This window comes from Dipodomys merriami, unplaced genomic scaffold (genome assembly GCF_024711535.1).
Source record: "Dipodomys merriami isolate MVZ:Mamm:240054 unplaced genomic scaffold, mDipMer1.0.p SCAF_7, whole genome shotgun sequence".
Classification (NCBI taxonomy): domain Eukaryota; kingdom Metazoa; phylum Chordata; class Mammalia; order Rodentia; family Heteromyidae; genus Dipodomys; species Dipodomys merriami.
In genome coordinates, this window is record NW_027206290.1 from 46,800,644 (window position 1) to 46,817,111 (window position 16,468).

Genomic DNA, 16,468 nt, shown 5'->3' on the forward strand with positions numbered 1-16,468 from the left:
ATTTCTTTTTGGACAATGTCACCTCTTCCCTTGCTCTTGCCCCATTTTTCCCTCCTGTCTCAACCCACATGTTGTATAGTTCATTTTCAACATCCACTGGTTATTTTTGAGACAGGATTTTGCTTCCTGTCTGTGCATGCACTTAGATCAAGATCTGCCTTTTTTACACTTCCAACCATAGCTAAGAATGACATGCATAGACCAAAAGATTCTGTTGAGATGGCATCTCCCAAACTGCTCCTGCTCCTCCTGCTACTACCACCACCACTTCCTCTTCCCTCTTCCCTCTTCCCTCCTCCTCCCTCCTCCCTCCTCCTTCTTCCCTCTTCCCTCTTCCCTCTTCCCTCTTCCCTCCTCCCTGCTCCTCCTCCTCCTCCTCCTCTTCTTCTTCCTCTTCCTTCCACCTCCACCTCTTCTACCTCTATTACCATCACTACCAAGGCCTGAACTCAGGCCTCTCTGTGCTCTCCCTTGGCATGCTTTCTTGCGGTTGGTGCTCTACCACTTGAGGCACTCCTCCAGTACTCCCAAGGCTCTCTTAAGCCCATTTTAAGTCTTTTTTCCCCCACTAAAGCCCTTCATTCTAAAATATATATCTGCAACTACCATATAGTAGATAAGCTTGAATATTATGTTTAGACAGGATTTGTTCTTCTTTTTCTTAGTTGCAAACATATTACTATGGTTTTTATTTTTATTTTTATTTTTATTTTTTTTTGTCGGTCGTGGGGCTTGAACTCTGGGCCTGGACGCTGTCTCTCAGCTCTTCAGCTCAAGGCGAGCGCTCTACCACTTGAGCTACAGCGCCACTTCCGGTTTTCTGGTGGTTTATTGGAGATAGGAGTCTCACGGTCTCTCCTGCCCTGGCTGGCTTTGAACCGCGATCCTCAGATCTCAGCCTCCTGAGTAGCTAGGATTACAGGCGTGAGCCACCGGCGCCCGGCTGGTTTTTATTTTTTTAATACCAGTACAAGAACCTTTATGCCAAAGAAAAAGGAATAGCAAGTATACATAAATGTAACTACCTTGAAATGGGGAAAATATGCTAGGCGTTCATTTGTTGACATTTATGTAAAGATTTTTTAATTTATTAGGTATTTAAGTACTAGATTTCCAAGTCAGATTTCTTTCCGCCATAGTGGTAATTATTTTAGATTCTTTAATTTTGCTTAAAAATAATGAATTCAACTGGGCACCGGTGGCTCACACCTGTAATTATAGCTGTGCAGGAGGGTGAGATCTGAGGATCACAGTTCAAAGCCAGCCTGGGCAGGAAAGTCTGTGAGACTCTTATCTCCAATAACCCACCAGAAAACTGGAAGTGGTGCTGTTGCTCAAGTGGTATAGTGCTCTCTTTGAGCTGAAGAGCTGAGGGACCCACCCAGGCCCAGAGTTGAAGCCCCCATGACCCACCAAAAAAAAAAAAAGAATTCAGCCAGGTGCTGATGGCTCACGCCTATAATTCTAGCTACTCAGGTGGCTGAGATCTGTAGAACTTGATTCAGAGCCAACCCAGGCAGGAAATTTTGTGAGATTCTTCTTTTTTTTTTTGGTCCGGTCGTGGGGCCTGATCTCTGGGCCTGGGCACTGTCCGTCAGCTCTTCAGCTCAAGGCTAGCGTTCTACCACTTAAGCCACAGCACCACTTCTGGCTTTTTTCTTATGTGGTGCTGAGGAATCGAACCCAGGGCCTCGAGCATGCAAGGCAAGTGCTCTACCACTGAGCCACCTTCCCAGCCCTTTGTGAGATTCTTCACCTCCAACTAACAACTACAAAGCTAGACGTAGAGCTAGAAGTGCCAGCCTTAAGCAAAAAAGTTAAGTGACAGCACCCAGGCCCTATGTTCTGGCCCTAGTACTGGCATACGCTTACAGAAAAATGAATTCAAATAGTCCTAAAGCAAATACAATAAATGACTAGAAAGTATGTCAAAGTTTGAATTTTGAGCTTAATTGGGACACTAGCCAGGTAGCAGTATATGAGCTCTTACCGTACAATGTTGTTTTTCTTTTTGAAAGGAACATCACCTCATTTTATTGTCTTCATAAGCATATTTAGTCCTGGACTATGTGGGCCTTTCTCTTCTTGTCTCTTCCCAGTTAAGAATGTATGCATTTCTTACTAGCCAACTTCACTGGCATCAGTGTGTGTTCAGCACACCCAGCCTTTTTCCAGAATATGGCTTCATGTACCTTCCACAGCTGCTCTGTGTTTCCTGCAAGCATGGAAGACCCATGCTCCCCTCTCAGGGAGACCCTATAGGTTTTAGAAATGGTCTGGCATTGTAGGTGGGAAGGGGGAGATATACAGAGAGATTCCAGGCCCCACACAGTGTTGCTGTCTTAAAGTAGGAATAATATTCCAAAGCAAAATGCCATTTGGGACAGGATCTTGCTAGTCCAGCCTGGCCTCAAACTCAGATAAAGCCTTCTGTCTCTACTTCACATACCATGGCCCCTGCTAAAATGCTCCCCAATTTTCTTTAGTGGGTCCTGGGCCTTGAATTCAGGGGTTATGCACTGTCCTTCATTTTTTTTTTTTTGCTCAAGGCTAGTGTTCTACCACTTGAGCCACAGCTCCACTTCCAGCTTTTTGGTTATTTGGAGGTAAGAGTGTCATGGACTTTCCTGCCTAGGCTGACTTTGAACCATGATCCTCAGATCTCAGCCTCCTGAGTACTTGGGATTACAGGTGTGAGCTGCAAGCACCTGGCTTTAATGACCCCTCCTCTGTTGAGGAGGTAGGGGTCAGAGCTGTTGTTTATGACTGATCTCTATTCCCTTTGCCTAAGACATTCTCAGTTAGCCATAGTTCTTTCTTGGGGGAGAGATCCTGCCCTTAGTTCTGAAGGGTCGGGGCTACTGCTCCCCTTCTGGCACTAGATGGTTGTAGTGGCTTCTGTCTAGTCACAGGGTTGTGATTATAAAAGTACACACTGGTCTCTGGACAGTCTTCTTTCCTGCTGTTGTGTAGTGTGGGCCACAGGAACGGCAAGCGTTAGCACGGTGTCTCCTGTCATCTCTGTGCCAGTGGTTGGTAGAGCCTTTTCAGAGGGAAGCTGTCTCAATGGGGAACTGCTAAGGAGGATGGCAAAGGGGGCTTTTACAGTACGTCTCCACAGCTTTAGGAGGAGTAATGTTTAGCAAAGTGGGATAACTTTTTAAGTAGCACTGCTGTGCTCTGTGACAGTGTCTTACCACTGACCTTCAAAGCCTTTGGCCTGATGTAGTACCTGGGTGTCAAAAGCAGTGTGCAGCCTTTCCAGAGGACACTCAGGGCTTTAACTGAAGGCCTTCCATGCTTCATCCCCTTTGTGCACTAGCCGTGGACACGTGTGGGAGGAGGGCACCAAAGTCGTGTCGGAATATTTCAGGTCATTTTGCTAGTAGACATACAGCCTGAAAAAGTGACACCTTTCCCCAATTTTGTCCTTAAGGGTCGCGTGGTGGAAAACATCTCGAAGCGATGTGGCGGATTCCTGAGGAAGCTCAGCCTGCGAGGCTGCATTGGTGTTGGGGACGCCTCCTTGAAGTGAGTCACATGCACAGGGAACACTGGCAGGGCGGCTTGTAGCTGGCGTTTTTCTCAGCCAAAATAAACCACGCATGTTGCATGCTTTTTTATGTGGAGTTCTTTCTGTGGATTTACAGAATGAGAGGACCACGACTTTGGAATAACAGATGAGTCCAGTGTTGTTAGGGATGTGGTCTTAGGTCAGTTGCTTCACTCAGCTGAGTGTCAGTCTGCTCTGAGTATCAGGGACCCATTGCAGTGCTTGACTGACATGCTGCAGGGGTCCCAGGAAATGCCTGGGGGTAGGCCTGCTGTCTTAGTACAGTCCTCTCTTCTGCTGTGCTTTCCTTTCCAGCTCCCTTGCTGCTTATAAAATTATACTAACTTAAAAATGTTCTGTCAAAAATTTCCTTAGTATAGTTAGAATTTTGCTTATTCATGATGGATTATTACACTTTTTTTCTTTATCATAAGCAATGTAGCTTCCCAACTGTGTCTGCTGGATAGCCATTGTTAATTGGCAATGTCATCAAACCACTCTTCAGAGTAGATTCTCATCAGAAATAATTTAATACAAATAAGGTATTGATTCTTATACAACTTATAAGATTCCTGTAACCAAAATATTCAGCAGCGTCATCCCCTAGAATGGGGTTTCAGTTGTTTACTCTGGAATTCTCTGATGATACGAAAATCTCCGCTGTCCCTGCCTTGCTGTCACAGAGAGCCTTAGACTGCGTGCATATCACTAACCCAGGAAAAAACCTTCAAGTAGGATTTCTCCTAAGTATGTATTTAACTAAGTTAAATGATCATAAGTGAAGAACTCGTCACTGTGCATACTCACTATCTGTTCATGGATGTTTGCATGCTTTCCAGTTTTGGGCTGTCACACACACACACACACACACACACAAAATGAGTGGCTATGAATGGGTACTAGCCTGTGTGTGAATCATTTTTCATTTCTTCTCATGAATCCCTAGCAGTGTAATGTCTAGACCATTTGGAAGGTATAGGTTTAATGTTTAGTTTTGTGCTACTGTTAGGACTTGAACTCAGAGTCTGGGCACTGTCCCTTAGCTTTTTTGCTCAAGGTGGTGGCGCTCTACTACTTGAGCAATAACTTCATTTCTGGCTTTTTGGTAGTTAATTGGAAGTAAGAGTCTTATGGATTTCTTGATCCAGGCTGGCTTTAAACCTTGATCTTTAGTTCTCAGCCTTATGAGTAGGCTTTTCTCCCCCCTTGAGACAGGTTCTTTGTATCTCAAGCTGGCCTTAAACGTATGATCCTCCTGCCTCAGCCTCCAAGTCCTGGAATTACAGATGTATGCTGCCATGCTTTTCTTTTTAAAGTAACTGTTTTCTGAAGAGACCATACATTTTAAATTTCTACCAGTATTATGTGATACTTTTGATTCTGGCTCATTCTGACCGTCTCTCGAATGTTCAGTCCTTTAAGGTTCAACTAATTCTGATTGTGTACAATGGAACACACTGTGACTTTAACTTGCAGCTCTCTAGTGATTAATCTGTTGAGAATTTTTCTATATAGTCTTCAGATCATTTGCCTCCTCTCCTCTCCTCCCCTCCCTTCCCCTTCCCTCTTCTCTCCTTCTCCTCCCCTCCCCTTCCCTTCCTTCCCTACCCTTCTCCTCTCCTCCCTTCTTTTCCCTCTCTCTCTCCCTCTCTCTCTCTTTCTTTCTTTTTTCTTTCTTCTTTCTCTCCTTCCCCTCCTTCCTTCCTTCCTTTTCATCTCTATTTTCTCTTCTCTTCTCTTTTCTTTATTTTTTCTTTTCTTTTTTTTTCACGGGGCTTGAACTCAGGGCCTGGGCACTGTCTCTGAGATCTTTTTGCTTAAAGCTAATGCTCCACTTGTAGTTTTCTTGTGGTTAATTGGAGATAAGAGTGTCATAGACACAATCTTCAGTAGCCCAGTCCATTTGCCCATTTTCTTTTTCCTTCCCTACTTCCCCCCCCCCCCCCCACCGCCATCTCTGTGTCTCTGTCTTTCAGTCTTTATTTCACTCAAGGCTAGCACTTTACCATTTGAGCCACAGTTCCACTTCTGGCTTTTTCTGTACTGAGGAATCAAACCCAGGGCTTCATGCATGCTAGGCAAGCACTCTTACCACTAAGCCACATTCCCAGCCCCATTTTCTAATTACATTCTTTTCATTGACTTTTGAGAGTTTTTGTTTTTGTTTTAGTACGTTCTACATACAAGTCCTTTGCCAGGGCTGGGAAGGTGGCTCAGTGGTAGAGCGCTTGCCTTGCATGCATGAGGCCCTGGGTTCAATATTTCAGCACCATATAAGCAAAAAGAAAAAAGCCGGAAGTGGCACTGTGGTTCAAGTGGTAGAAAGCTAGCCTTGAGCTGAAGAGCTGAGGGATAGCGCCCAGGCCCAGAGTTCAGGCCCCACGACCGGACCCAAAAACAAAAACAAAAACAAAAAACAAAACAAGTCCTTTGCCAGACAGGTCCTTCACAAATACTTTCTCCAGTCCATGGCTCATCATTCATGCTCAATCACTTGTTAGATGAGAAGTTTTTTTGTTTTTTTTTTTAATGAATTTCAGTGCAGTTTGTCACTTTTTAAAAAATCTCATGGAGCATTTTTTGGTGTCAGGACTGAATCCTGACATTGTTGAAGCTGCATTTCAGGATGATGCAGGTGATCTGAGCTGGCTTTGTTGAACATGTTAAACATTAAGTAAACCATCAACAGGAATAGTTAGTTTTCTGCTTCTGGCTTGGCACCATCCACAGATCACTGAGAAATTTGCCCCTTATCACTCGCTAGGAAATGGAGTTCTTGATATTAAAACTCCTGAGCCTTCTCAGTGACCAGTGGTGGTTTCTCCAGACAGGCCCTAAAGTAACCAAGTGACAACATGGTATAATTCCCGCTTTGTTTCAAATCCATTTTCTGTAAGAAGGAGCAGGGAGCCAAGCCTCCAATCCCTCATGACTGACTGAGCAAGGGGTGGCTAACAGAGGGCTAGTGGCGAGTCTGCAGTTTTACTTTCCAGATTAGATACATTACCCCCTCTAGAGCTTCATAAAAACTACAGGTCACCAGGCCCCACTCTGCATCCATGTGCACCCAGTAGAACTGAGTTGTGAACACATCAAGTAAAGTTTGAGAAACTCTGGTTACGTGTGCCCTCTAATGGCTGCCTAGCAGATTGCAGGCTGTTTTAAGACATTTTCTTAGCCGGGCGCTGGTGGCTCACGCCTGTAATCCTAGCTACTCAGGAGGCTGAGATCTGAGGATCGCGGTTCAAAGCCAGCCCGGGCAGGAGAGACCGTGAGACTCCTATCTCCAATAAACCACCAGAAAACCAGAAGTGGCACTGTAGCTCAAGTGGTAGAGCGCTCGCCTTGAGCTGCAGAGCTGAGGGACAGCGCCCAGGCCCAGAGTTCAAGCCCCACAGCCGACAAAAAAAAAAAAAAAAGACATTTTCTTGTTTTTAGGACCTTTGCCCAGAACTGCCGAAACATTGAACATTTAAACCTCAATGGGTGCACAAAAATCACGGACAGGTAAGTAATTAGGATCACTGTGGGGACTTGGTGGCCACGGGGAGAGCAAGAGGAGAGAAACATGGTTGAAAATATCTTTAGTGTGTCTGCTTTGTTTCAGCACATGTTACAGCCTTAGCAGATTCTGTTCTAAGCTGAAACATCTGGATCTGACCTCCTGCGTATCCATTACAAACAGCTCCTTAAAGGGCATCAGGTAAGAGTGCCTGTTGTCTACAACCAGCAAAATACTCAATGCATAGGCTATTCTGTGTGTCTGAAGCTTTCCTGATGGTCCTATTGGAGCAAGAAATAGGCAGCCAGGATAGGTCCTGGGTTGTCCCCCTCCCTTTATCGCTTGTTAACTTCAAAGCTGGTAATAAGCTGTCTGCAGGAGAGGCTGGACAGAGCTGTTTTTGTTCCTTGCTCTCTCAGCGAGGGCTGCCGAAACCTGGAGTACCTGAACCTCTCTTGGTGTGATCAGATTACGAAGGATGGCATCGAGACATTGGTGCGAGGGTGCCGCGGCCTGAAAGCCCTGCTTCTAAGGGGCTGCACGCAGGTAGAGGGTCCATGCGGCCGGCTGGCCGGGGGGTGTGTTTCTTGCCTGCCGCCTTTTCTTGGTTCCTGGCTTGTTCTCTCACCTGGATCGCATCCCTTTTTTGTTTTCTCTGTACACTCAGTTAGAAGATGAAGCTCTGAAGCACATTCAAAACTACTGCCATGAGCTTGTGAGCCTGAACTTGCAGTCCTGCTCAGTAAGTAGCAGCTTCCTGCCCACGAGCTGTTTTTAACTTATAAGTTGATGTCTTTAATTTCTCATTGGGTAAAAAGAAATAACAAATTTTGAAAATGACTTGAAAAACCAAAGGCACTAGCATATAGGCAAAGTAGCATTCTCAGAAGGGCTCATGTTGCTGGGTTTTCAAGGGAACAGACCTTGAGGAAAGTTCTTACATTTGGCTTTCAGTGAGTGAACTCCTGATAGTGGCAGATAAAACAAATGATGTGGTTAAATCTCCACTTCATGGGCCTGGACCCTTGAATTGCATATAGGATAGCACTGGCAGATGGCTATAGTACACTTCAGATATGCATGTTTATTCCTACATGAATTAGTATATTTCAGTAAGGATGGCATTTTGAGTCTTCATGGCTAAATTACAACTTAAAGGATTTTATCAGTTCAGTGATACATTAGATTTTCCTATTCTCTGAATCATTGAGAAAGTATTATAAACACATCTATGATGTTATGATGAACGTCTAAGACAGCCAAATGTGGAAGGCAGTCAAATGTTAATGTCAACTAACTAGGAAATATCATGAGCTTTGCTTGATTTTTTTTTTAATGGCTGCAGGTGGGGAAGTGGAATTTTCACAGGTAGTACTAGAACATTTGAAAGCAGTGTAGAGATAATGCAAGTACCTGCTTGCCCTCTGCTTCTCCCGTTTTGTTGAAGTTATTAGGCTAAAGCGCTGGGAGCCAGCCACCCAGCTCAGTGCACCACAGTGGATCCTGTTTTTCTGCTGCTCCTGCTTCAGTGCTGGTGTCCCTCACTTTCCTTCCTGTGCTGCTCTTCCCAGCGCGTCACGGACGAAGGTGTGGTGCAGATATGCAGGGGCTGCCGCCAGCTGCAGGCCCTCTGCCTCTCGGGCTGCAGCAGCCTCACCGATGCATCTCTCACAGCCCTGGGGTTGAACTGCCCAAGACTGCAGTGAGTATGCCACCATGCTTTTTGTCCTGGGGCCCAGAGCCTGTCTGGGCTGACTGAGAAAGCTTCTTGTAGGAAGTGGAACACTGGCCAGCAGGTGGAAGGTGGGGTGTGGAGGCAGTACTAGCATTGTCAGGTCTTGAGGGTGAACAGGGAGGAACACCCTTCAACCAGGGGCATTCAGGACAGGCGGCAATGTCTAGTAAGAATGAATCTCCAGTGTCATTTCCTGATGGAATCATGCATTTGTCTCTGATCTGCCTCACTGTGCACATCAGAGACATCTGGTGGCCTTGTCCAGATGGCCAAGGATCTCTCTGCACCTGCTTGCCAGTGGACGGAATGAGGGAGACCCCCAGTCACTCCTCACTTATTGCTGTCCTCTACAGGGAGAAGCTTACTCTAAATAAGTACCCATTGGTTTCTGATTTTTGTGAATATTAAAAGTTTCATGATAGTAATGAAATTAAAAGCATGCAGAGCTACCTTTGAATCTTCATGGCTCTGTGCAGGTGCTGCTGTGAGCGTAGAGGAGAAACAGGTTCAGAGGGAAGTTACACCTTTTGTTCTGGGCCTCATGATGAATAAGGGAAAAATTGAACTTCCAGAAGTTGGTTCTAGAACCATTATACAAGAGACAGAAAAAAAAAACTTGTTTAAAAAATTATAGACCAATGAGACAGATGCATTTTCATGCTTCTATCACTCTTTTTCTTTTGGCAGTACTGGGGTGTGAACTCAAGGCTTTGTGCTTGCTAGCCTATGCCACTGCTTGAGCCATACCTCAGACCCCTTTGCTTTTGGTGGTTTTCCAAGAGAATCCTGCTTTTTGCCAAGGCCGGCCTGGACTGCTGTCCTCCTTCCCATGCCTCTCTTGTTGGGATGACAGGTGTGCACCACCATGCCCGGCTTTTCACTTCCTTTCCCTCCCTCCATCCCTCCCTCCATTCCTTTCTTCCTTTCTCTTCTCGCTTCCCTCTTTCTTCTTGCTCTCCTCTCCTTTCTCCCTTCTCTCTCCTTTCCCTTCTCCAAATTTTGGACTTACAAGTGCTCTAACATTGAGCTATGTTCCTGACCACTCTGGCCAATATTATTGATTGAGATCGGGTCTGGTGAACTTTTTTGCCAGGATTGGCCTCAATCTCAGTCTCCCAAGTAGCTAGGATTACAGGCATGGAGCCACCATGCCTGGCATGTCACTTAGCTTTTGAGAATCATGTATTCTGTTCTTGCCCATTTTCTTACTGTTGAGTTAGAGAAGGTCTAGATAATTTTGACATTTCTGCTTAGTAGAATTTTCTGGGCGATTAAAACATCAGAAGCCAAGTGCTGGTGGCTCACACCTGTAATCCTAGCTACTCAGGAGGTTGAGATCTGAGGATCGAGGTTCAAAGCCAGCCCAGGCAGGAACATCTGTGAGACTCTTTATCTTCAATTAACCACCAGAAAACTAGAAGTGGCACTGTGGCTCAAGTGGTAGAGCACTTGTCTTGAGCTGAATAGCTAAGGGACCTCACCCAGGCTCAGAGTTCAGGTCCCCCACTGTCACCAACAACAAAAAAAACTTAATCAGGCTGGGAGTTACTCAGTGGTTGAAAAGTGTGCATTTTGCACCCATGAGGCCCTCAATTTAATCCCAGAAACCTCTCCCGACCCCAAACCAAAAACATCCCAACTCTCTGGGTGCTCATGGCTCATACCCATAATCCTAGATACTCTGGAGGCTGAGACCTGAAGGATGGCAATTTGAAGTCAGAAAGGTCTGTGAAGTTCCAGCTCCAGTTAACCAGCAAAAACAGATTAGAGTTGTGGTTCAAGAAGTAGAGTGCTAGCCAAGCAAGAAAGCCACACAAGTGGTACAACGCCTTGAGTCCAAACTCTAGTACTGCCAACAAAATAAAGCTCCAACTCACTAGCGAACAGGCTAGAATTCCTTCTGTGAGGGCCAGTTTCATTTAGAAGTGTCATTCATGTATTTATCCCTACTAAGTATAGGCAATTGAGAATGGACTCATTTTTCATTGTCTTAAATAGGAATTCGGGTAACTGGAGCTCTCAACATACTGTGGATCCAGGGCTGGGGGTGGAGCTCATGTTAGGGCTTCCCTAACATGGCGCTACTTAGTAAATAAACAGAAATAGTACCTGCAGAGGATCCCAGGTTTACTGTTGACATTTGGGAGACCTCAGGACATTGGTCACAGTTCCCCTAAGTCTCAGGACCCTATCTGTTCTGTAGGTCAGTGTGAGCATCTGCCCCTTTTGGGGCTATTGTTATGAGTTCCAGAGCCGTGTGAACTCATGATTCTGCAGTGTGCAGTGTGTGTGTCTGTGTTAACCACGTGGTACTTTTTTCTCCCTGCATGCCCCTCCCCAGAATTTTGGAGGCCGCCCGATGCTCCCATTTGACTGACGCAGGCTTTACACTTTTAGCTCGGGTAAGGCATAGATTTTTTTAAAAAGCAAACTGTAAGTCACCTCCCTAACTTAAGGTCACTTGGCATGGTTTTGGGGGGGTACAAAAAAACTGGCTTCAAGAAAGACAAGCACAAAAGCAGAGTAGAACAGTGAGAGTATGTTTGGTATTTTTTCCAGTTAGCCAGAAGTGTAGGGAGCTCCTGTAGAGACCTGACTGTCATTTGGTCAGGTGGAATCAGTTGGAGCACAGCCTGCCAGGCATTTTCCTCTGTGGACGGCACCTCAGCCTCCCTGCAGCTGCTGCGAGGCTCTGCCTGCTGCCCCCAGCCTGGAATAGCTTCTATGGCTAGGGAAGGCAGGGAAACTCAGCGCCCTGAGGGTCCCAAAGACAGCAGGGTCTCACACTCTTTCAGAATTGCCACGAGCTAGAGAAGATGGACCTTGAAGAATGCATCCTGGTGAGTGGACTCCAGCAGCCCAGCCGGAGTGGGCGGGCGGGTGGGTAACTGCCGCCTGCCGCCCTGCCTTCATGCCCAGTGTAGTGGGGGCGGGGCCAGGGCAGTGGGATGTGCCAACACTGGACTATTCCAATTCCTCACAGAACTTGAGAAAAATAAGTTTGTATAACCAGAGCTGGTGGGACTCAAGAGGCGAGTCCTGGGCAATCCTCCATCCACTTGCTCTTCGTGTCCTGCCTCTAGGGCCCCTTGGGCCCAGAGGCAAGACCAGAGAATAGTCCTGCCTCCTGAGGAGCGGGAGGAGAGATGGTGGGTGCAGAGAGCACTCCCAGCTGGATGTCTGCGACATTTTTGCCTCTTTATGTTCCCTGACCCCCATCTCCTGGTACGGAGGAGAAAGCAGGGTTAGGGGTTCAGTTCTGAAAGACGCCACACTGATGTAGTCTTTCTCCCCAGATAACGGACAGCACGCTCATTCAGCTTTCCATTCACTGTCCCAAGCTGCAAGCCTTGGTAAGTCTGAGCTCCTTGGGACACGCCTCATGTCCACCCTGTCTAGCTTCTTAAAAACTGCCAGCTCTGCTACTTTCAAAACCTTGGTGGGCTGTCCAGGGAGGAGGGTATCCGAATGTTCCTCTTCTCATTGTATGAGGTGAGCCTAATAGGGACTGTGCGCCGATCCCTTCCGGCAAGTTCATATTCCTCTCGTCAGGCAGTTAGGGAGTTTACGTGTTAGAATCCAAGACCGGGGGCTGGGAAGGTAGCTCAGTGGTAGAGCACTTGCCTTGCATGCCAGAGGCCCTGGGTTCGATTCCTCAGCACCACATAAGCAAAAAGAAAAAAGTCGGAAGTGGCGCTGTGGCTCAAGTGGTAGAGCGCTAGCCCTGAGCTGAAGAGCTGAGGGACAGCGCCCAGGCCCAGAGTTCAGGCCCCACGACCGGACCCCCCCAAAAAAAGAATCCAAGACCGAAGACTGGCCTGTGAGCACGTCTTGTGCTCAGGTGTTTGGAGGGCAAGGAGGAATGTACCTGGACAGTTGCCGCAGCACCGCCGGCACTCATGCACCTTCCACGGGAGCAGCCTATGTGTGGGAAGCAATTCCATGCCATCCTGCCACAACCCTGTGGCATGGGCACTGTTTGCAGCCTCATGAGTGAAGAAATTCAGGCTCAAAGTAGTTAGCTGCTCAGAGTCCAGATTTCTGGCCTGTCTTCTAGCTGTATGATGCTCCACAGTAGCTTCAGCCAGCTTTCTCCTCTGTTGTCTTTGAAACTTGTTCTCAGAGACTAGGATTCTGTAACATTAATGCCTCACTTAGTCTTTTTTTGAGTAGTACTGGGATTTGAACTCAGGGCCTTGTTCTTTACTACTTGAACTATGCCTTCCTTTCTTCTTTTTGTTTTCAGGGTCTCATTTTTGTCCAGGATTGACTTTGGGCCATGATTCTTCTACCTGTGCCTCTAGCATAGCTTGGATTATAGAAGGGTCTGATCACACCCAGCTTCTATTTGTTGAGATGGGAAGTCAACTGTTTCCCCATCACTTTTCCTTCTTTCTGCATCCCCTCTTTTCCATCAGGCTCAATGCGGCTAGGCTCTGCATAGATCTGAGACCATTTCAGTTTTGGGTCAGAATGCATACTTCATCCAGGGTCTCTGAGTAAATTGTTTCCCTCTATGTATTGCACAGAATTGTGTAGTTCTAATGATATTTTTGTCCCAGTTGGTTTGGGTCTGGTTTCGGGATTGGTTGAACTGAAACTCACCTTTAGTCTCTCAGAGATGGAGGTTTTGGAGTCCTGTGCTTTACTTCCAGCTCTAACCTCCTACCACTTCTCCGCCATGGCCTATCTCTATTCCATCCAGAGACAGTCTGGGCTCAGCACCTCCACAAGATCTCCTCACAGCAGGCATCTCAACTACTTCCTTCCTTCCTTCTTCCTCATGAGCTAGGGCCCACCTTCTTCTGTCAGAGTGTGCAGACAGACCCTGGGGACTGAAAATCCTTCCCCTTTTGTCCCCTATTTTTATATAAACTACTTTGAGAAACAGGACTTAAGAGTAAAAAATAGGTTATAATAGAAACTCTTAAATCCCCTAGGTGTGGTAGTGCACACCTGTAATCCTAGCGCCGGGGTGGTAGAGGCAGGGTAGAGAGTTTCAGCCCCACCTGAAATAGAGTGAGGCATTGTCTTAAGCAATAAGCTGAGTGCTGGTGGCACATGCCTGTTATCCTAGCTACCAGAAGTCAGAAATCAGGAAGATTTCCAGATATAAACATAAGGCCCCATCTGTAGTGGCATTCACCTGTCATCCTATCTGTGTGGGAAATGTAAATAAGTGGAACATAGTCCAGGTTGGCTTGGGCCTACAGGCAGGACTCTTTATTTGAAAAGCAAGGTAAAAAGGGTTAGTGGCATGGCTGATAGAGTGCCTGCCTAGCAAATGCAGGGTCCTGCGTTCTACTCCTGCTACCACCAAAAAGCAAAACAAGCAAAAAAAATCTAGAAATCTAAGATACAAACTCTAAATAAAACCCACAAAGAGGTAGGCACCAATGGCTCATGCCTGTGATCCTATCTACTCAGGAGGCTGAGATCTGAGGACTGTTTGAAGCCAGACTGGGCAGAAAAGTCCCTGTGAGACTCCTCTCCAATTAACCACTCAAAAACCGAAAGTGGAGCTGTAGCTCCAGGTGGTAGAACCTTGAGACAAAACTGCTCAGGAACCAACCCTCAGGCTCTGAGTTCAAGCCCCATGACCAACCCCCCCCCAAAAAAAACCCCCACAAAGAACAATTAGCAGAAAAGTGAGATGACATTCCAGAGGAAGTCTTGGCTTTGTGATTCTCAGAGAGAAATGCTGTGAACTGCATCACCTCTGCCTCGCTAACTCCCAGTACTCAGTGAGGTCAGCGGGTGACAGGCACTTCCTCAGGCACTTGAGAAAAAGAAGATAATTGACCAGGGGAGGCCCCCTTCCTTTGGCTCAAACTCCCAGCATCCTTGTTGAAGACACCTGCGAGGAGCACCCCCTGCCCTGATGCAGGAAGTGTGGGTTTTGTTGGGAATGTGTTTGCAGTGCCATGGGTCTCACAGTGCCCACCTGCAGCCAGCTCATTTTCACGAATTGAGGGTGGCAGCCAGCGTGGCCTTTGGCCTCTGAGTGTGCCTTAGAACCCATGTTTCCTCTGCAAACCCCGTGCTCAGCAGGTGACCCCAAAGGAACAGTGCAGAGAGAGCAGAGGGTGACAGGCCCCAGTGGCAGGGCCCAGGGCAGACTCCAGCCCAGTCTGGGGAGAAGAGGCAGTGCTGTTGGTGGAAACTGGCTTGAATGTTAAAATATGCCTTCATCTTTTACTAAAGATCTGCAAGCAGGAAGAAGTGAAGGGAAAAGGATGACCGCCAGCCTGAAGCTAGGTGACTATTGAAGCCCAGGTCTAAAGGCTTCCATTTCCCCAGGTTCTGCTTTTCCTAAGCAGGCCATTGTGTGCACACTGACCCAGGAATCTCTAGGATTCCCACACAAATGCGAAAGCCACAGGACTGTTGCTTGTTTCGGAAGTGAAATACATATTTGTAACAAGGAGAGTCCCAGATTTAGAAGAATGCCAAAGAGTGGAACTGGAAGATGTGGAGTCATGGGATTTGAGATTTTTAGCTTGTAGAATATGTAATGACAGGTTCTGTTAACTATAGAGGGGCTGATTTCCTTTTTGATAACACCCCTACTGAAATCATTTGCTGTGCAACTCACTGCTCCAAGAAGCCACCCAAGCAGTATTTTAGTTTTTATAATAAAAGAGAGCCAGGTGCTAGTGGTTCACATCTATAGTCTAGCTACTCAGTGGGCTGAGATCTGAGGATTGCAGTTCAAAAGCAGCTCAGGATGGAAAAGGCCAGGAGACTTATTTCCAATTGACCACTAAAAGGCCAAGAGTGGAGCTGTGACTCAAGTGGTACAGTACTGACTGAGCAGAAAGATGCTCAGGAGCTGGGCACTGATGGCTCATGCCTGTAATCCTAGCTACTCAGGAGGCTGAGATCTGAGGATTTCTGGTGAAAGGCAACCCAGGCAGGAAAGTCCATGAGACTCTTATCTCTAATTAATCACCAAAAAGCTGGAAGTAGGGGCTGGGAAGTTGGCTCAGTGGTAGAGCGTTTGCCTTGCATGCCAGCTTTTTTCTTACGGTGGTGCTGAGGAATCGCACCCAGGGCCTCAGGCATGCAAGGCAAGCGCTCTACCACTGAGCCACCTTCCCAGCCCCAATCCTGACACTCTTAAGTTACTAAAAAGACAAGAGCACAGGACCCATAGTTCAAGCCCCAATACTGGGGGAAAAAACTCTCTGCCCCACACAGGGAGCCCCTATGCACTCTACCAGCCACGCCAGCCCAGCTGCAGCAGTGGAAGAGGCCCATGGCTGTTTTCCTTGTTGGACTGGATGCATTATAATCTGCCACTGAGTCGTTCTGGTGTTTGCTCCTTATATACACTGGCCTGTGTCGCTCTTAATCTTGAACCCTCTGATATTAGATCTACCTTTTTATGCTCTTTGGATGGCTTTTTTTTTTTTTTTTTTTTTTTTTTGGTTGTTGGGCTTGAACGCAGAGACAGTGGGCTCTGTCCTTGAGCTAGAGCTCTACCACTTGAACTGCAACACGGTTTCCCGTTTTTGAGTGGTTAAGTGGCGATGAGTCTCACAAGGACTTTTCTGCCTGGGCTAGCTTTGAACTATGATCCTCAGATCTCAGTCTCCTGAGTAGTTAGGATTACAAATGTGAGCCACAGGCACCCGGCTGGCATATTTTTTTCAAGTTGTGTTTTTATATAGTGTCA

General features: G+C 46.7%; 1 protein-coding gene across 3 annotated transcripts in view; it reads left to right on the top strand.

Annotated features, from left to right (window-relative positions):
• Fbxl2 (F-box and leucine rich repeat protein 2) overlaps window positions 1-16,468 on the top strand; it is a 70,993-nt gene that overhangs the window by 50,204 nt on the left and 4,321 nt on the right. For 2 of the 3 annotated variants that reach the window (XR_011368697.1, XM_070006503.1), the window contains exons 5-13: window positions 3,437-3,531; window positions 6,992-7,060; window positions 7,161-7,256; window positions 7,475-7,601; window positions 7,723-7,797; window positions 8,627-8,757; window positions 11,132-11,192; window positions 11,586-11,630; window positions 12,087-12,143. Coding sequence is in view for 2 of the 3 variants with exons in the window: in XM_070006503.1 (XP_069862604.1) it covers window positions 3,437-3,531; window positions 6,992-7,060; window positions 7,161-7,256; window positions 7,475-7,601; window positions 7,723-7,797; window positions 8,627-8,757; window positions 11,132-11,192; window positions 11,586-11,630; window positions 12,087-12,143 (756 nt within the window). In the remaining variant the exon portion in view is untranslated. Of the gene's footprint in view, window positions 1-3,436; window positions 3,532-6,991; window positions 7,061-7,141; window positions 7,257-7,474; window positions 7,602-7,722; window positions 7,798-8,626; window positions 8,758-11,131; window positions 11,193-11,585; window positions 11,631-12,086; window positions 12,144-16,468 lie in introns of those variants that run through there. The other variant, XM_070006504.1, reaches the window with a different exon arrangement.